This window comes from Peromyscus eremicus, chromosome 7 (assembly GCF_949786415.1).
Source record: "Peromyscus eremicus chromosome 7, PerEre_H2_v1, whole genome shotgun sequence".
Lineage (NCBI taxonomy): Eukaryota > Metazoa > Chordata > Mammalia > Rodentia > Cricetidae > Peromyscus > Peromyscus eremicus.
Window position 1 is genome coordinate 90,136,651 of NC_081422.1, and position 21,438 is coordinate 90,158,088.

The 21,438-nt window shown below is 37.7% G+C and overlaps 1 protein-coding gene across 1 annotated transcript in view; it reads left to right on the plus strand.

Moving 5' to 3' along the window:
* Nucleotides 1-21,438, plus strand: part of Atr (ATR serine/threonine kinase) — a 110,460-nt gene that overhangs the window by 36,497 nt on the left and 52,525 nt on the right. The window contains exons 20-25 of the mRNA XM_059268384.1: nt 763-856; nt 2,331-2,456; nt 7,220-7,426; nt 8,712-8,825; nt 14,516-14,631; nt 20,087-20,207. Coding sequence (XP_059124367.1) covers nt 763-856; nt 2,331-2,456; nt 7,220-7,426; nt 8,712-8,825; nt 14,516-14,631; nt 20,087-20,207 — 778 coding nt within the window. The remainder of the gene's footprint in view (nt 1-762; nt 857-2,330; nt 2,457-7,219; nt 7,427-8,711; nt 8,826-14,515; nt 14,632-20,086; nt 20,208-21,438) is intronic.

The window sequence follows — 21,438 nt, forward strand, 5'->3', positions numbered from 1 at the left end:
TGTGATGTCTTAGAAATAGTGAACTCCTTTATTTGCTCCTAATTTTTTGTTTAGGCTGAGTTCAGCTTGCTATTTCTTCTGTTGGTCTCATCAGAGATCACTGGTATGGCCACTTTTCAGAAGGTAGACTGAAGTGGACTCCCTGTCCATGTAATGTCAGAGCCCTTCTCTCTGTGTGTCTTGTCCATGTTGATATATTGATTTCTTGCATGGTGACTCAGTATTTCCTGAGCACAAAAATGGAAACTGCCAGGCCTAAGCTCTTTCCTATCCACAGCATATCTTCTCCCGCATGTACTTAGCAATTAAACAATTCTTGTACCTGTTCTGGATTAGAGAATAAGGAGCTATATATATATGAGTGCATATTGAGAAGCATATGGTTTATTGTGGACTGATATGACAGACTATCAAGGATTTTTTTCCCTCTGATTATTTGCCATTATTAAATGTTTTATTGTAATTGTTTACTTTATTTGAGTTTTTTTGTTTGTTTTGTTTTTGGGTTTTTTTGTTGTTGTAATACTAGGGATTGAGCCGAGACATTTTTCATGCTAAGCAATCACTCTGCCACTGACTTTATTTCTAGTACAATTGCTAATTAGTTGTAATTGCTAAATTGTTAATTTAGCTGGGACCGTAGACATGGCCAGGAAGATTACTTTGCATTTGAATAATCACAATGAGCTTTTAAGTATGAATTTTATTAGCTTTACTTTCAACTTTTATATTCATAGTCTTGCAAATAATTCTTTCTATTAGGGATGCTGTGCAAGATTTTCTTCATGAAATATATTTTTTGCCTGATCATCCAGAATTAGAAAAGATAAAAGCAGTTCTCCAGGAATATAGAAAGGTATTTCATTTCTTTACTTATGGTATGGAAGATTTTAAATACAAAATTGCTTCTGAATTCCAGTACACTGAAAAAAGATCTTTTACAATCAGAGCTAGGCGTGATAGCTCATGCCTTTAATCCCAGCACTCGGGAGGCAGAGGCAGGCAGATCTCTGTGAGTTCGAGGCCAGCCTGGTCTACAGAGACAGCCAGGGATATTACACAGAGAAACCCTGCCTCAGAGAGGAAGGAAGGAAGGAAGGAAGGAAGGAAGGAAGGAAGGAAGGAAGGAAGATGGTGATTAGATAGTATTAAGGAGAATCCATGACTTTGGAAAGAGGGAAGTTTTACCAGTTAAAACAATTTTATTTTGTTTTACTTTGTTTTGGGACAGTCTCTTGTAGCTGAGGCTATCTTCAAATATACTATGTAGCTGAGGCTGGTCTTGAATACTTCATCTACCTGCCTAGCATTCCAAATGTTGGAATTATAGTCATGCACTACTGCAACACTACCACATCCTATTTAGGTGAGAGACACAATTAGTATTAAATAGAAGCCACCCCTCTACATTTCTGAGGGGAAATATGGGATGATTCCAGTTATATTATGCTATAAATCATAGTATCACTATGTGTAGCTAGAGTTTTCCTGCCTGGCCCACAGTCAGGACAAATCTCTATCACCTGCCAGTCCCACAGCCGCTCAGACCCAACCAAGTAAACACAGAGACTTATATTGCTTACAAACTGTATGGCCATGGCAGGCTTCTTGCTAACTGTTCTTACAGCTTGAATTAATCCATTTCCATAAATCTATACCTTGCCATGTGGCTTGTGGCTTACCAGCATCTTCACATGCTGTTTGTCATCGTGGCGGCTGGCAGTGTCTCTGACTCAGCCTTCCACTTCCCAGCTTTATTCTCCTCCTTGTCCCGCCTATACTTCCTCCTGCCTGACTACTGGCCAATCAGTGTTTTATTTACCAACCAATCAGAGCAACACATTTGCCATACAGAACATCCCACAGCAACTATGTAAGATCTAAATGATTCTTGATTATCTTGAAATCTTAAAACTTTATGAAATTATGAAAATACTATGATTTCATAGAATTTCAGAACAGAAATAGAATACTTTGATTAGTGAAAGGATTTAATAGAGAATTATCTACTGAGTTCACAGACCTGGTTCAAGATCATTATGTAGCCTCTATAAATTAGTGAAAGCTTGTACTTCTTATCAAGAAGTGCTTATTTTAGATAAATTTTTATTCAGTTGGAAGAAAATCTCTAGTTCTAAAGATTTTAGAATAAAAATAATTTCCCCTAAAAAAAACACTGATGACATAGACTTCGCAAAGAAGGGGATGGGAAAGCTTTTAGTTGGGTTATAGTTTAGCTATTTTAATAGTAACATGTTATATAGAAAACACAGGCTATTCAGAGGTTGTTTGGATAGTTAATAAAGTATGTCTCTTTGCTCTTTGTCTAGGAGACTTCTGAGAGTACTGACCTTCAAACCACTCTGCAGCTATCCATGAAAGCAATTCAACATGAAAATGTAGATGTTCGTATTCATGCTCTTACCAGTTTGAAGGAAACATTATATAAAAATCAGGTATGCTAAAGTGATAAAATTCAAATTATAAGGAAATAAGTATTGGGAGTTTAAAGAAAAGATGATAGATTGACATTCTTGCTTGAGAACTCTAAAAATTTAGTGGAATTAGTCATTTATATTTTACCTAGATTATAAAATCTGACTGATAATGGATAATCTGTAAGATGGATGCCCATTAGCTTCAGTCTCAAAAATTTGTACAATAGTCTGTTGTTTTGAAGGGTTCTGATTTCATAGTTGTACTTTAAACTACTGCATCTTCTTTGAATTTTTTTTTAAAGATTTATTTATTTATGTATAAAGTGTTCTGCCTGCATGTATGACTGCAGGCCAGAAGAGGGCACCAGATCTCATTACAGATGGTTGTGAGCCACCATATGGTTGCTGGGAGTTGAACTCAGGATCTCTGGAAGAGCAGCCAGTGCCCTTAACCTGTGAGCCATCTCTCCAGCCCCTTTTTTGAATTTTTAAAAATTATTTTTATTTTTGATGTGGTATTTATGTGGTGTAAGTATGTGGTGCATTCTCATTTGTTCATGTGTCTTCCTCTGTCACTTTCTACCTTTACTGGTCTGGAAGCTCACTGTTTAGACTGTGTTGACTGACCACTGAGCTTTTCCCTCCCAATTCCAGGTTTGCAGCCATGCACAACCATGTCCCACATTTTAAAGTGAGTGTTAGATGTTTGAACTCAGGGCCTCATGCTTGTACGGCAAGCACTCATAAACCACTGGGCCATCCCCCAAGCCTTGCTGACTTCATCATTTTAAGTAACAAGTTGAATGTTTGTATATCAGCAGTTTATGTGACTCTGCTGACGTAACTACCCCATTGATATCTGTCATATAAAATGTCAATAATTTTACTATTTTATAATTGGACTGAGCTAACTTTATTATTATTATTTTTTTTTTATTTATTTTTTTTTTTTTTGTTTTTTTGTTTTTTCCGAGACAGGGTTTCTCCGTGTAGCTTTGCGCCTTTCCTGGAACTCACTTGGTAGCCCAGGCTGGCCTCAAACTCACAGAGATCCGCCTGGCTCTGCCTCCCGAGTGCTGGGATTAAAGGCGTGTTCCACCACTGCCCGGCCTTATTATTTTTTTATTAGTCCAATTTTACAATTGGATTGAGCTAACTGTATTAGTTTTTGTTTATTTAATTTTGAGTATTCCAAAGTTGCCTCAAACTTGGAGTAGAGCCAAAGATGGCCTTGAACTCATGATTCTCTTGCCTCAGCTCCTTGAAAGATAGAATTATAGGCTTATACCACCTTGTCGACATTTCTCTTTCCTTCCTTTTTCCCTGCTTCCATCCTTCCCTCTGTTCCTTTCTTCTGTACTTCCAGTTGTGCTGCTCATATTAAAGGGATCTTTTTGGGCAAATTCCAGAAGGATAAGATTGTAAGAAGTTCAAATTAGTTTTGATGGTATGTAGAATTCTATTTAAAAGTCACATTTACTAATTATTACAAAGCGGAGAATAATTCATTGAAAATAAAATGGTAGAGACTTGTAGATTGTCCTGGAATAAAGATGAATGCCTGAATTAATTCTCAATTTCTCCACCATCAAAAGTAGCAACAAGGAGAGTGCATAAATCCTAGCATAATCCACACCTTCAATATTGTTACAAGACAGAATCCCGAAAACCAGAGATTCTGAACAGTGTGTATAAAGAGAAGGAGGACCAGAACTAGAACTTTACTCCCAGTGGAAGAGCAACACTGGAAATGCCTTCTGGGTACTGGCTACAGAGAAGATACTGCAAAGTATATAGATGCTGAGGTCTCGGACAGTCATTTTCCCTGGGAGAAGTAAAAGAATAGGGAGGAAAAGGAGGCATGCTGTAGCAGGAATCTTAGAGAGTCTTATTAATAAAATCAAACCTGTGAGCCAGGTATTGGGGTGAAGCTGGAAGATCAGAGATACAGAACAAGCCATAGCTACCTCACCTCGCTGGATCCTCAGCCGGTCTTGTTTCCTCAGACTGGAGGCCTCTGAGTCCTCATCCAGAATGGGTCTCAGCTGAATTGCTGCTCAAAAGCCTGAATGCTTAACCAGCCAAATGCTTCTAGTTTTTGGTCCTCACGCCTTATATACCTTTCTACTTTCTACCACCACTCCCTGGGATTAAAGGCTCACTTTCTGAGATTAAAGGCATGAGTCACCATGCTTGACTGTATCCTTGAACACATGGATTTCTGCCTCTGGAATGCTAGGATTAAAGGCGTATGCTATCACTGCCTGTCTTAAGTATCTAGTGGCTTTTCTGTTCTCTGACCCCAGATAAGTTTATTAAGGTACACAATATTTTGGGGAACACAATATCACCACAGCATGCTTTGAAGACCTTGTTATAAACAGAAAGAAGGTAGAGAGAAGACTTGTAGAAATAAATTTATCAAATCCTACCTTTGATGTCAAAAAAGAAAAAATAAAATAGTGCTTTATTTTTAAAGAATTAACTGTACTATGCTGGTATAGGTATTTATTTATGAAATGAAAATCTTAAAAGTCAGTACAAAATTCTTATTGTTAGAGCCTATATGGAGGATTCACAATATGAGTAGAAAAATTACATATAAGAAAGCTTTGGGAAGTAGTACATGTCTTTAATCCCAGCACCAAGGGGACAGAGGCAGATGAATCTTTGAGTTCAAGGCCAGCCTTGTCTTCATAGAGAGTTCCAGGCCAGGCAAGGCTGTATAGTAAGACTGTCTCAAAAAACGAAGAACAAAATAAAGTGAAAAAGAAATCCAATCATAGTACTTTAATCCCAGCACTTGAAAGACTGAGGCAAGATTACTTTATTGCTTAAGGACCAATCCAAGGTACAGTGTGAGAACCTGTCTCAAAGGAAAAAGTCTTTTCAGTTATGACAGTTCTTTTTTAAAAGCAACCAAAAAGTAAAAGAAAACTAAATTTAGCACTAAAACCTAAATTTAAGAATTTCAAATATTTGCAAGTTCAAAAAAATTACATGAGAAATTTAATTTTAATCAGAGAATACTAGATAGATGGATAACTGGTTAATAGTGCTTGCTTCTAGTCATGGAGACCAAAGTTCAGATCCCAACATCCACATAACAAATCATACATTCTATATATGCCTATAATCTCAGCTCTGAGTTGGAGAGAAAAGAAGAATTGCTGGGGTGGTTTTCAGCCTAGTGTAGGCCTAGAAAACTTGAGTCCCAGGTACAGGGAGACCTTGCCTCAAAGGAATAGGTATAAAGTGATAGAACATCCAGTGCCGCCTTCTGGTCTCTGCATGCTACATGTTTATACACTCACCTAGACACAGATATACAAACACACACACACACACACACACACACACACACACACACACACAAATAAATGAAACTTTAGAAAAATTAAAGTAAATAAATAAATGAGATTAAAGGACATAACCAGGAAGATAGGAATCAGAGGTGACTGAACTCAGGAAGCCAATTTTAAAAAATGAACAAATTATGGACTATTAGAATACATTTGATTAAAAAATTTAAGTGTCATTGATAAAGCATTAAAAATAATTAGTATCTTAAGATACCAAAGCAATAGGACAGAATTAATATTTAAAACTAATTCAAGAGATCTTTTTGAAAAAATGTCTATTATAATACTAAAAATCCATTTTATACAACGAAAATACCAAGTAGTCAACTCAGATAAACCAAGACTTTAGTAGTACAAAAAAATCAGCTTCTAGACCAAAAAATGAAAATTTGTTTTTCGAGACAGGGTTTCTCTCTGTAGCTTTGCGCCTTTCCTGGAACTCACTTGGTAGCCCAGGCTGGCCTCGAACTCACAGAGATCCGCCTGGCTCTGCCTCCTGAGTGCTGGGATTAAAGGCGTGCGCCACCACCACCCGGCCTGTTTAATTTTTTTAGACTTATTTTTCTACGTATGATTTTTTTCTTTTGCCTGCATGTATTTGTACCACATGCATGCCCAATGCCTACATAGGTCAGAACTGGAACTGGATTTATGGATGGTTGAGCCACACTGTGAGTGCTGGGAACTAAAACCAGATCCTCTGTAAGAACAGCAAGTACTCTAACTGTTGAGCCATTTCTCTTGCATTCCCACCCTTTTAAAATTAATTGGCAAGGGTAAGGAAACTTGATTGATAGGGTCCTAGAGACTCTGTCTCAAAAAAAAAAAAGAAGACTCCAGCTGTGCTTATTAGCATCATGGTTAAGAACACAGTTTTGAGTACATAAAAACTGAAGAAGTACTATTTTTACAAGTGAGCCCTTCTTAATCTTATTTGAGGATGGGTTTCATTTAGTCTAAGTGACAGAGGAGAGTTTGTAAAGAAGACTGATAACTACTATTTATATATTTAACTGTAAATCTAAGATGAAATAATACTTGCTCAAGAGGAGAATCTCTGTGAATGTTACACCTTCTAATAAATAAACTCAGTAATTGTTACATGAGCAATAACTAGAAGTAAAAATATGTGTGTGTCATATACTATTTAACACTGGCAAACAGGCATAGACTTAATAGAAAATAAGCACTAAAATGATGCTATCTAAAAGATAATTCTTGGGCAAGAAAGATAGCTTAGCAGTTAAGAGCACATACTACTCCTGCAAAACATATTGTGAGCTATATTATATAAAGTCATCAAAAACTGATTGAAAAGATTGAAGATACAGGAATTTAATTTTGTATTAATATTTTGAACCTTTAGTTTATAAAAACATGCTGTAAGAGTTCTATATAAACTTTCTACTTTTACTTTAGGAAAAATTGATAAAATATGCAACTGATAGTGAAACAGTGGAGCCTGTTATCTCACAGCTAGTGACAGTAATTTTGAAAGGCTGCCAAGATGCAAACTCTCAAGCTCGCTTACTGTGTGGGGAATGTCTAGGAGAATTGGGAGCAATAGATCCAGGACGATTGGATTTCTCAACAGCGGAAACTCAAGGAAAAGATTTTACTTTTGTGGTAAGTAATGGTAATTTTGAATGATAAGATTTCTCTTGTTATTTTTGTTTTGTTTTGTTTTATTTGAATTTTTCATCCTGTGTATGAGGATTTTACCTGAATGTATGTCTGTGCACCACATGCATGCATAGTGTCCACAAAGACCAGAAGAGGGCATTGAATCCCCTGGAACTAGAATTGTAGACAATTGTGAGCTCCCAGTGGGTGCTGTAAACTGAGCCCAGCAAGAGCAGCCAGTGCTCTTAACTGCTGAACGATCTCTCTTCCCCTTGAATTGAGTTTTATGTATTCCACTTATACAATCAGAAATTTTAAGTAGCTTTTATTAACTAACTACTGTCATTAGCTCTTTAGCCAAAAGCAAGTTTGAACCTAATAGTTGATCTAATGTGTTCTGTTCTTGAAGCAAAGCTTACTAATCTAATTATGATAATTAGGTCTAATAAGTTATCTAAAGATTAACATTTAAACATAATTGCTAGTGTTTCCATAAAAAACTAGTTTTTCAGAGTATTCTAGTAATGTGTATATTTTAAGGAAATCCATGTATAACAATCAATTTGTACTTTTTGCTAGTTTTTGTTTGTTTGCTTGTATGTATGTTTGTGATTTTTGTTGTTGTTTGTCAGTGCTGGAGCTTGAACTTAGGGCCTTGCTACTAGGCAAGTGCTTTCTCACTGAGATCACCAATGAAAATGAAAATTTTGATGTGTTAGTGTACTTGGTGATTCTGAGTACAAAGAATGTTGAAATTACCTTGGAGTAACTACATTCTGTAAAGCAACTCTCAGACTTGTGTGTGTGTGTGTGTGTGTGTGTGTGTGTGTGTGTGTGTGTGTGTGTATGTGTATGAAACGTGCTATTTCACACAGGTAGAGGTCAGAAAATAACTTTGAGAAGTTAGTTTACTTCTGCCTGTAGATGGGTTCTGAGGATTGAAATCCCGGTCACCAGGTGTACACTGAAAGCAGTTTTACCCACTGAGCTATCTCGGTGGCCCTACAGTTTGCTTTCTACCTGTTCAGACACAAACAGTGCAGGCTGTCGGAACTATTCAAAGTTGAATGATTTTGATACAGTTTCATAACATTCTAAAAAGATATAATATTTGACTTCTTAGCTGTGGATTATATTTCAGCCATGATACCAACTTTGTTTGTGCTTCATTCTTTCCCTTTCTAAGTTCACCATGGTAACACAGTAACTAACACCTGCAGAAAATTTATATATCAATTATTGAGAGTTTTGTTTTTTGTTTTTGTTTTGTTTTTTTGCTTTTATTAAGACTGGAGTAGAAGATTTAAGCTTTGCCTATGGATTGTTGATGGAGCTAACAAGAGCTTACCTTGCATATGCAGATAATAGCCGAGCCCAAGATTCAGCTGCTTATGCTATTCAGGTAAGCATGCTTGTATGTAATAGCCATTACTGACTTTACAGTATTAAGTGCTAGTAAGGAAGCTATAAATTCCATAGTTGTAAAATACTTAACTATTCCTTTTATCATCTAAGTGATACAGATTCATAATAAATATCTTAGAGAACACAGTTTATTTTCTTGAATGAATAAGAACAAAATATTACAACACATACATATGAAAATGCCTTAATGAAATCCATTACATTGCTGCAAACATAAAAAAAAATTTTAAAGTATATATTACTTTTTAAAAGTATTTAGCCGGGCGGCGGTGGCGCACGCCTTTAATCCCAGCACTCGGGAGGCAGAGCCAGGTGGATCTCTGTGAGTTCGAGGCCAACCTGGGCTACCAAGTGAGTCCCAGGAAAGGCGCAAAGCTACACAGAGAAACCCTGTCTCGAAAAACCAAAAAAAAAAAAAAAAAAAAAGTATTTAACATACTATAAATACCTAAAAAATGTTTAATATTTATACAAATACAAAATATCTTTTATGCTAAACAATGGGAAATATTATTTATGATCTTCAATTTATTTTCTTGTGTTTAATGACCTATCTTGTGTAATTTTCTGTGTCAGTAACTTATATCTAGTTTATTCTTTGCAGTAACTGAATGATACTCAATATGAATATACTACAGTGTACTTAAGAATTTGCTTGAAACACCTAGGTTGTTCTACTGCCTTTATAAAACATGGCTCATGACTAAGGAGCCAGGAATGGTGATGCACATCAGTAATTTGAGCACCTGAGAGACAGAAAGAAGCAGGAGGATCACCACAAATCTGAGATTAACCTAGTGGCAGACCAGCCTGCTTTACATAGTGAGGCCTTGTCTCGGAATATCCCACAAATTTTTAAATTTTAAATAAAAATAAATGCTTTTCATCCCGGTACCCAGGAGGCAGAGGCAGGGAGTTACAAGTTCAAGACTAGCCTAATCTATCTGGAGAGTTCCAGGCCAGCTAAAGATAGATAGTGAGACCCTTTTTTAAAATAAATTTTTTAAAAAAATTCAGAGAAAATGTATTTTATACATATGCAAACATATTAGTTGTATAAATAACTACACATTAAAACCAATCTTAGACCAAGTATATAGTTTGCATTGATAGAGTTTATTTTTATAAATTCACCAACTTGACAGCCCTGCCTCTTGTAAGAATTTTGAGTTTTGTGACTTCATTACAGCTATTATTTTCCCTTTTTGGGGGGAGGGTGTTGGTTGTTTTGTTAGACATTTATGTCTGGAACCACACTGAGTTGTCTAGGTTATAGATATACATTTGGATATTTTCATTATGGATGTGGCATTTTGAAATGTTGCATCTTGGTGAAATAATCAAGAGAGGAAGTACTGATTACAAGATTCTATAAGCCGGGCAGTGGTGGCGCACGCCTTTAATCCCAGCACTCAGGAGGCAGAGCCAGGTGGATCTCTGTAAGTTCGAGGCCAGCCTGGGCTACCAAGTGAGTTCCAGGAAAGGTGCAATACTACACAGAGAAACCCTGTCTCGAAAAACCAAAAAAAAAAAAAAAAGATTCTATAAGTCAGTGGTGATATTTGCTTGTGATCCCAGCTGCTCAGGATGCATAGGAAGGTTGCTTTACCGAGACTGTTACAAAAAAGGAGAGGGGGTATTCCAGTCTTTGGTCCTGGGATGAGAAGCTAGAGAATAAAGATACAACAAACAAACAAGCAGACAAAACAGAGAACAGCCAGTGATGGTAGGAGAATGTGCTGTTCCAGAAGATAAAAGTTTGGAGAAGTCTTTTGTGATGGTAGGAGAATGTGCTTTTCAGGAAGATAAAAGTTTGGAGAAGTCTTCTCTTTGTGGTCTGTATTAAATGCTGATTACAACTATAGTAGTTTAAGAACTGAAAACTGCCCACTGACTACATAGAAACTGAGGCAGTTGTTCACCTTGACAAGATCTATTTCAAACATTTATCATGAATATAGGAAGAGAGAAATAAAAAAAAACAAAAACTCAGTTCTTGAGGAATTTTACTGTCAAGCACAAGAGAAGAGTGGGAGAGGACCTGGGACATAAAGAACAGTAAAGCTAGAAAAAAAAAAAGCAGTATTTCTGTATTCCCTGGGAACAGGTCATCAGAAAGGAGGCAGTGATATTGTAGAAGAGAACTGATGAAGGGTTTTGTTTTATTTTTTTAATGTGGATGTTAATGCTAAGTATCCATACAGTCTACCACTGAGCTATACCCTCAGTCCTGATGCAATATTGTAAACAGGTGAAGAGACACGGAGTACAGGGCAGAGGTCGAAGGGTTAGCCTTCATTAAAAAGAATACCAGAAGCTGAAGATGTATCTCTGTTGGCAGAGTGCTTAACTAACATGCATAAAGCCTGGTGTCGATCTACAACATACCTTGCATGCTAGCTCATATCTGTGATCCTAGCACTGAGGAGATAAAGGCAAGATGATACAAGTTCAAGGTCATCCTTACATAGTGTATTTGAGGTCAGCCTGAGATACATGAAACCCTGCCTCAAAAGAACAAAAACAAAACACCTTAAGAATAATTCATTGGGGATGGAGAAATGGCCCAGCTTAAAATAACTGGCTACTCTTCCAGAGGACTTGAGTTTGGTTCTCAGCACCCACATGACAGTTCACAACTTTCTGGAGTTCCAGTTCTAGAGGACCCAGTGCCTTTCTCTAGCCTCCATAAATGTTAGGGATGCATGTGGTGCACTGACATACATGTAGACAAAAACATATGCACATAAAATAAAATCATGAAATTTAACAAATAGAAAGAACAATTCATTGTAATAACAATAAAGAAAGCAGGTCAAAGGTGCACAAGTAACTGGTGTTGCCAGGTTCACATAAATTCCAGGAATGGAAGTTTGGGAGGTTACCTAACTACTCTTTTCTCTATGAAATTTGAAACAAGATCTGTACCTATAAACATCGGTTTGTCAGGCTAACTTCAAACTCAGAGAGATCTGCCTATCTCTGCTCCCAAGCAAGTACGGACAAGTAACTGGTGTTGCCAGGCTCACATAGATTCTAGGAGTGACGTTTGGGAGGTTTCCTAACTACTTCTGTTTCCTCTATGGAATTTGAAGCAAGGTCTGTACATGAAAGCATTTTATTGGTCTGTTGGGGTTTTTTGTTGTTGTTTGTTTATTTTGAGATAAGGAACTCACTGTGGGGCCCTGGCTAGACTCAAGCTTATAGAGATCTGCCCATCTCTGCCTCCCAAGTGGTGGGATTAAAGTTGTACACCACCACACCCAGCCCCATATTGATGTTTTTAGCAATGTAGGTAAGTATCCTGAAATCAAAGGAGAATCACTGATCTAATACATCGTACTAATAGAGGAGGCATTCTTTATTTTCTCTCATATTTCTATAGATTATTTGTGTGTATACACACCCACGTTTGTGTGCTTCCCATCTGGAGGTCAGAGAACAACTTGAGTCAGTACTCTCCTTCCTCCATGTGGGTTCTGGGGTTCTAACTCGGCTTGGATGGCTTGGTGGCACGTGCCTTTGTCCACCAAGCCATCTCACCAGCCTCACAAGAGCTTCTTTTGAAGGGACTTTGCCAAACTCAAAAAGGCTAGATTAAAACAAAATTTTAATAACATTTTAAAGTTAAATGAAAAGTAAAATTTAAGTATTTCTGTGAATTTTTTAAATGCTGTCTTAGTTTTTAGTTTAAAAACCTAAATATAAGATACATGATTTGCTGTCGGGCAGTGGTGGTGCATGTCTTTAATCCCAGCACTCGGGAGACAGAGCCAGGTGGATCTCTGTGAGGTCAAGGCAGCCTGGTCTACAGAGCAAGATCCAGGACAGGCACCAAAACTACACAGAGAAATCCTGTCTTGAAACCCCCCCCCCCAAAAAAAAAGATATATGATTTACCTAATATTGCTTATTTCTTAAAAATATCAGAAAAACATATGTTTATTGCACATGATTGTTTTCAGGAGAACAGAAAAGAAAGAATACTGTGCAGTACAAGATATAATATCTTAAATTAATTGTCTTGTTTTAAAGATGGGTATTAGTGACAGCAAGTTTATGTCATAAAATCCTTCTCCCACACTTTGTTTAAAAACATCAAAATCAATCTCTCTTCCTCTTTCCTCTCCCCCGTCAACTCCCTCCCCTCTTCCCCCTTTCTCCCTTCCTGTCTCTCCCTCTCAGCTTTTTCAGACAGGCTTTAATTTTATGTGTGTGTGTGTATGTCATCCTTGCCTCAAATTGTAAATCCTATGTCAGCCTTCTGAATGCTGGGATTACAGGCGTGTACCACAATGCCCAGCTGGGTTTGTTTTGTTTTGTTCTTTATGGGAACAAAAATAGAATCATTCAATCTCTGAGCTTGAATAATAAGTTGGTGTTTTGGGCTTTTTTAATTGTTTTGTTTGTTTCAAGACAGTACCTCAAGATGTAGACCAGGTTGGCCTGGAATTCCCTGTGTAAGTCCATGGTTTCAAGCCCATGGCCTGGAACTTATAGAGATCCTTGTGTCTCACTGTCCCTAATGCTGGGGATACAGGCGTGTTCTACCACACCTAGCTATGAACTCGTCTTTAACATTTGCATTCTGTTTAAAGGGTTTTAAGCTCAGTTTTTTTGTTTTGTTTTTTTCCCCAGGCTGTCTTGGAACTCTCTATGTAGAACAGGCTGGCCTCAAAGTCAGAGATCCGCCTGCCTCTACCTCTGGAGTGCTGGGATTAAAGTCGTGTGCCACCACCACCCGGCCTTAAGCCCTGTATTTTTTTTTTTTCCAAGAAATTTTACATGCCAACCACAGATCCTCCTCTCATCACTCCTCCTTCTTATTACAGATGGTTGTGAGCCACCATGTGGTTGCTGGGAATTGAACTCAGGACCTCTAGAAGAGCAGTCAGTGCTCTTAACCTCTGAGCCATCTCTCCTGCCCCTCTCCTGCCCAGAGGCAGGAGAGATGGCTCCAGAGTTCAATTCCCAGCAACCACATGATGGCTCACAACCATCTGTAACGAGATCTGGTGCCCTCTTCTGGCCACCTCCACCATCCAGCGTCCTGGAACCAAGAGAGCGTTCGCCGATCCTGATCTCGGGTCCCCAGGTGCCTCCCTTGGCCCCGCCTTGTAGGAGTGACAGTTGCCGAAGTCTCAATGGGGGTTGGAACTTCCAGAACAAAGCTGGAATGGCTACCCACTACACCTCCTGCTGCCCCCCCATCTACCCCCACACCCCCCATCCCCTCCTCCAAAAGGGTAAGACCTATCTAGAAGTTGTTGTCTTGAGTTATGCACTCTTTTGGACTTCTAGCTACTTTCATATAACTCCAAAGAAATCAGATTCTCAGGGTCAGGACCTGGGTGTGTATCTCAGTTGCAGAGTGCGTACTTAGCATATGTAGAGGGATCAGTCCTTAATCCAAAAGAAACATTCTAAGACTGTAATTTTGTGAATATACAAAGTTCTTTTTGTCTCAAAATAGTTCTTAATTTTATGTTTTAGAGGCTATTTTACATGAACTGGCTTCATAATTAAGTATTGTCATAGGTTTTGTGACCCCAAGTAAGGTACCTTAATGGTTTGGATCATTGAAATAAATGTCCTAAGGGAGTTCGGAATCTTAAGTTTTCATTTATCTGTTTCATGTGGACTTACTATTATAAAATGTATTTGTAGGAATTACTTTCTATTTATGACTGTAGAGAGATACAGAGCAATGGCCCAGGTTATCAGCTGTGGAAGAGATTTCCTGAGCATGTCCGGGAAATATTAGAACCTCATCTCAATACTAGGTATGTCTATTCATTTAAATTATTTTCATAAAACTTGTTTTAATTTTGTAAAATTTAGTATTACCTTCATAGAGTTTTAACATCAAAAGTATTTTTAGAGGTTGGGGGTCTCAGTAAAGTACTCGCTGTGTAAGCATGAAGATCAGAGTTGGGTTCCCTGAACCCATGTAAAAAGCCAGACCTGGTGAATGTACATGTAGCACCATCAGCGGTGAAGAGGGACCAGAGACAGGCAGATCCCTGAAACCCATAGGTCAGCCAGCCCTGCCAAATAGCATTTGTCTCAAACTATAAAAAGCTGGAGAGTGATTAAAGAAAACACTCAGCATTGGCCTCAATCCTCCACACATACCTGCATACACATGCATTCATCACACAAATACAAAACCACAATAAGTATGTTCTTATGTTGTTTTCTACTGTGGTTTATGCTTATACTCATTTAAAACAAGAAGTAAAGTCTGCTCCATTTGATAAATTTTATAACTTTAAATATTTAAGACTAATTTATTGAAATTAAAAGAATTTTACTTCAGTTCAACTGTCAGTAGTGCTTTGAAATATCTACATTGAGTATGAGTTGGTACTTTTGTGTTCATTGTTTATATGTGTGTATGAGGATGTACTTGTATGTGTGGAGGCTAAAGGCTGATGTCAGGTGTCTTCCTTTATCACTTCTCCCTTTATTTGTTTAAGACAGGATCTCTCACTGAACTTGTAGCTTAGCAACTAGACTGGCTAGCAAACCAGAGGGATACACTCACTTCTGCCTCCCTTGCTCTGAGACTGCAGTTGCACAATTTTATATGGATGCTAGACATCCTAACCTTTTTTTTTTTTAAAGATTTATTTATTTATTATGTATACATTGTTCTGCCTACATGTATGCCTGCAGGCCAGAAGAGGGCACCAGATCTCATTACAGATGGTTGTGAGCCACCATGTGGTTGCTGGGAACTGAACTCAGGACCTCTGGAAGAACAGCCAGTGCTCTTAACCGCTGAGCCATCTCTCCAGCCCCAGTTTTTCAAACTTTTAAGTAGAGAAACTTAAGTGTTTAGAACTAGTCAAAAAACCCAATTAGAGATTGTCATCCTTCCTGATTTTCCATCTTTTTCTCCCTCTAGTTTAAAAACGTGTTTTCTATTTCTTCAATTTAAATAACTTTGATAGGAATAATTACTAATTAGAAATTTTGGATTTTTTTTTAAACTGGAGGCTTTAATTTTAGGTACTTTGGATCGTGTAATTACTAGATATGTGAACTTGGAAAAATTATTTCTTTGAGCCCTAGTCAAGTACCTATACTTCTAGTGAAATTTCTTGTAAGGATACTAAAGTTTGCATTTGCATTCACTAGATAACTTTTTTATATTTAAAAACCTTTTTTGCAAGCATTGTATTTCTTCTGACTAGTATTATTGAAGATATAATATGTCAATATGGAGTATAAAACTAATATTTAGCTTTTCTTTTTTGAGGATTTCACATTTTCTTCTCTTCATCCCCTCTCTCTACATCCTCTCTCTACCTTTTCTTTTTAATATGGTCTCCCTATATTCCCCAAGCTGGCCAGGAACATGGTTTTTACCTAACCCTAGCATCAGACTCACAATCTTATTTCTTTGGCCTTCTCAGTGCTAGTATTACAGGTGTGTGCTACCATACCCAGCTTCTTCACCTCATTATTCTATATTCTAACATATTTGTATTTGTAAGGCTTCTTACAATCTGCTAGTAAGTTCATAGCATTTGAAGTCGTAGATACCTAAGTCTAAGTCTTGGACCTGTATTTTCTAGCTCCTAAGTCTTGATTAAATTATTTAACAAATACATAGACAGACATTTCCCTATACCAACCACCCGATCCCAAATAGCCAACTCAGAGGCTTAATATTACTTATAAATGCTTGGCCAGTAGCTCAGGCTTGCTATTAGCTAACTCTTACACTTAACCTATATTTCTCTTTATGCTTTGCCACATGACTCATTGCTTTTTACCTCATTTTTACAATCCTGATTGTTCGGTGACTGGCTGATGTCTCTCCTGACTCTGCCCTCCTTCCTACCCTTCTGTTTGGCTTTCCCTCCTAACTTCCTGCCCAGCTACAGGCCTGTCAGCTTTTTGTTAACCAGTGAGAATAATACATATTTATAGTGTAGAAAAGGATTGTTCCACAGCACAAATATAAGTTCTGATTTTTTGTTATTTTGTTTTCTTATGTTTGGTTGGTTGCTCAGACAGTCTCACTCTATAACTAAGGCTGGCCTAGAACTGACTCTGTACTCAGGCTGATCTTGAATTTGTGACAGTCTTTTTGTGTTAGCTTCTCCAGTGCTGAGATTACAGGTATGAGCCACCTTGCTGGCTGTTTGATTTTTGAAACAGGTTTTTCTATATATCCCAGACAGGCCTGAAACTTAAGCTGCTCCTGCATCTGCCTCCCAAGTACTGGAATTACAAGCATGTACCACCATGCTTGGCTTCATCCTTTTCTTCTTGAAAATGGATGATTTTACTCATCTTATATTGATTATTATTAAGAATATAGGAGATAATAAAGTACGAACAGAGTGGCTGACATTTAGCTGATATGCAGTAATGAATGCCTAATTAATCTCAGCTTGTTGAATGAATTCCTTGGATTTGGGGGAAGTAGTCTGTGGGAGTGGCTGTTTTTACTTATTAGGAAGTAGAAGTCAGGCTGTGAGATAGCTCAGTTGATAAATTACTTGCCTAGTATTATAAAACATGAGATTAATATCCAGAATCCATGTGAAAAAAAGCCGTTGTGGTAGTGCATTTTTATAACCTAGCACTGGGGAAACAGACATGGGGATTCTGGGGCTGGCCAGCCAGCCAGCCTAACCTACTTGGCAAGCTGTAGAACCTGTCTCAAGTTTAAAGAAAAGGAAAAGGTATACTGCATCTGAGAAGACACCCAAGGTTGTCCACTGGCCTCCACATGCATGTATAGGTTTACACTAGAACACACATACTCATAGGCACACGAAAATGTAAAAGTGCACGTTTCTGCCCAGTTTTAAGTAGTCATGTACAAGAGTAACCTTAGGACAGTAATGCTTATTTGTATATAATTTTTTTTATTTTACATATTTATTGGTGTGTGTGTGTGTGTGTGTGTGTGTGTGTGTGCGCGCGCGCGCGCATGCATGTGCTTATATACACACATTCTATAGCTCACATGGAAGTCAGAAGACAATTTTTGGGAGCTGACTGTTTTCTTCCAACCATGTTGTTTCCAGGGAGCAAGTTAAGTCATCAAACTTGACAGCAAGTACCTTTATCTGCTAAGCATCACAATAGCCCACGATATAATACATTTGTAACTGAGAGATTTAAGGAACTTCCCAGATGGGGTACCATTGAGTTTTTTATATGCAGTCTCTAAACCTAGATTATAGGTGTAAATGATACATGTATTTGGAATATTTAATATTTAGAACCAGATAAATCCAGTGCACTTCAAAGTTGCCACAGAAATAATTTGTGCAGAAAACTTGAGAATGTGACTAGGCAGATCCTGAATTGTAGCTCAAACTTAGTAATTTTTTAACTTTTATTTTTGTTTTGTTTTTTTCAATGCAGGGTTTCTCTGTGTAGCCCTGGCTGTCTAGGAACTCGCTCTGTAGACCAAGCTGTCTTTGCACTCAGAGATCCACCTGCCTCTGCCTCTCAAGTGCTGGGATGCACCACCACCACCTGGCCAAACTCATTAATTTTTTTTTTAAAGATTTATTTATTTATTATGTATACAGTGTTCTGTCTGCACATATCCCTGCAGGCCAGAAGAGAGCACCAGATTTCATTACAGATGGTTGTGAGCCACCATGTGGTTGCTGGGAATTGAACTCAGGACCTTTGGAAGAGCAAGCAGTGCTCTTAACCTCTGAGCCATCTCTCCAGCCCTCATTAACTTTTTAAACTAAATTCACATAAGCATTTTAGTCCCATAAAAATGTTTTTACATAAAAGTTTTTCTCTTTTAGGTTTGAGATTGTGGGTTTTCTCGTTTTTTTTAAAACATGGACTACAGTAGAATGTATCTTGCTTGCTGAAGACCTTGAGTATAGAGAAACTATTATATTTATCAATTCCTGAGCTTACATGATGATTCTTTTTTTTTTGAGACAGGGTTTCTCTGTGCAGTTTTGGTGCCTGTCCTGGATCTCCCTCTGTAGACCAGGCTGGCCTCGAACTCACAGAGATCCGCCTGGCTCTGCCTCCCAAGTGCTGCCATTAAAGGTGTGAGCCACCACCGCCCAGCACATGATGATTCTAAAAGAACCTGTGCCTTTCAGAAAATCCTACAGCTATGTACTTAGTTGTGAGATGAGAGTTGTTTGAACATGTTTAACATAATGTAATGCTGAGGACAAAAAAGAAAGTCATGTTGAACTAATGGGAGAAAATGGGAGAATTTCTCTCATTTTATTAAGGAAAGTTAGACATCAGCTGGGTTTACAGATTAGATTGTGAGAAAGAGTGGTGGTTTTTTAAATTTTTTTTTTCCTATGTGAAGTCAGAGGTAGAGGAGATGAGATCATTGGCCAAAAGTGGCAGTAGACATGGTACAGATAATTTGGTACAGAGGAGCCCTGATAATTTGAGTGAAGGAAAAAAAGCTTAGCATTTGATTAAGTGGTCCAGCCAAACATTGAAGTCAGTTATGATTATAAAACTTGAGGAAGGCTGGGCGGTGGTGGTGCACGCCTTTAATCTCAGCACTCGGGAGGCAGAGCCAGGCAGATCTCTGTGAGTTCGAGGCCAGCCTGGGCTACCAAGTGAGTTCCAGGAAAGGTGCAAAGCTACACAGAGAAACCCTGTCTGGAAAAAAAAAAAAAAAAGAAAGAAAGAAAAAGAAAAACCAAAACTGTTTAAACCGGTGGTGGTGGTGCATGCCTGTAATCCAAGCACTCGGGAGACAGAGGCAGGTTGATCTCTGTCAGTTTGAGGCCAGCCTGGTCTACAGAGCTAGTCCAGGACAAGTTCCAAAGCCACAGAGAAACCCTGTCTCGAAAAACCAAAAAAAAAAAAAAAAAAAAAAAAACAAAACAAAAAAAAAAAAAACTTGAGGAAGAAAGAATACAGCAGTGCACTGAAATTGTCACTTAATGTGTTAATCAATGAGTTTGATGGATGCCCAAAATGAAGAACAGTGGCAAATAATGTAACTGAGCAGCTTGAACTTGACTGGAGGTTAGAAGGCTCTGAGGAGAGACATCCTCACATCCTAAGGTGACCTGAGGAGTATGCAATGACCTCCTACTCCACTATTAAGACAGATAGTAGGAGAAAAATACTCTTTCACTAGTATTCAGCAAATATAATACAGTACAGTACAGTTCTCAGTGAAGAGGTGCATATAACTTCTTACACTTTCTTTACAGTACTTCTAAATACATATTTTTAAATAAATTTTCAAATTTACAGATATAAGAGTTCCCAGAAGTCAACAGATTGGTCTGGAGTAAAGAAGCCAATTTACTTAAGTAAATTAGGTAATAACTTTGCAGAATGGTCATCATCTTGGGCAGGTTATCTTATAACAAAGGTAAGAGACCCTAGTTTAGAATTTATTAACTGAACAGAAATTCTGGAGGAATACAGAACATATACTGAATGCATAGCATATACAAGAGGATATTCAGGCTGACAAAATGAAAAGATAATATTTTTTTATATTTACATATTTTTATGTAAACAAGATATATTACCATTTAGTAATACTTTTGAAAGAAGATATATTATTTATACTTTTATCTAAAATAAAGATTTTTTTTTTTTGGTAGCCCAGGCTGGCCTCAAACTCACAGAGATCCGCCTGCCTCTGCCTCCTGAGTGCTGGGATTAAAGGCATGAGCCACCACCGCCCAGCAAATAAAGATTTTTTTTAATGAAATTTCATGGAAAACTAAAGGTATATTGTAAATTTTCTCTAATTTAAAATTTGTATGGGCCTAACTAACAAAATTATACTGTGCATTCTAAGAAAATGCTTAAGGCATGTTTAAATACAACTTTTGCTCTAAATTACATTTCTATTGTTAATTAGTAATTTAAAATATCTCAAGTACTAAATGTCAGTTTTAAAGCATTTTCTTTCACTTTTTTAAGGACAGATAAAAAGATGTGTGAAACGTTGAATCATTTTTTTTTTTTTGTTTCAGTTTTGTTTTTTTGAGACAGGGTTTCTCTGTAGCTTTGAGCCTGTCCTGGAACTCACTCTGTAGCCCAGGCTGGCCTCGAACTCGCAGAGATCTGCCTGCATCTGCCTCCAGAGTGCTGGGATTAAAGGCGTGTGCCACCACTGCCCGGCACGTTGAATATTATTAAAGTAACTGCTTCTAGTTGCAGATATTTTGTTTAGTTGTTTTGTTTTAAGTCAAAATTTAATATTCGACTTAAAAACTCTTTAAAACATTTTCTAATAGTTCAGTGATCATAAGTTGAAGATTAGATTACACATTTGACTTGAAATTGAAGTCTGAAAATTGTGTCGATTTAAAGTACACAAGTTTTGAACTTCTCATGCCCAACTAACTTAGTTTTCTGGTTTTTGGTTTTTTTTTTTTTTTTTTTTGGTTTTTCAAGACAGAGTTTCTCTGTGTAGCTTTGGAGCCTGTCCTGGAACTCACTTTGTAGACCCGGCTGGCCTCGAACTCACAGAGATTCACCTGCCTCTGCTTCCCAAGTGCTGGGATTAAAGGTGTGCACCGCCAACCCTGCCCAGCTATTTCTTTTCTTTTTATCTTATAGTTTGTCACTGCACACCGCTTAAAGTA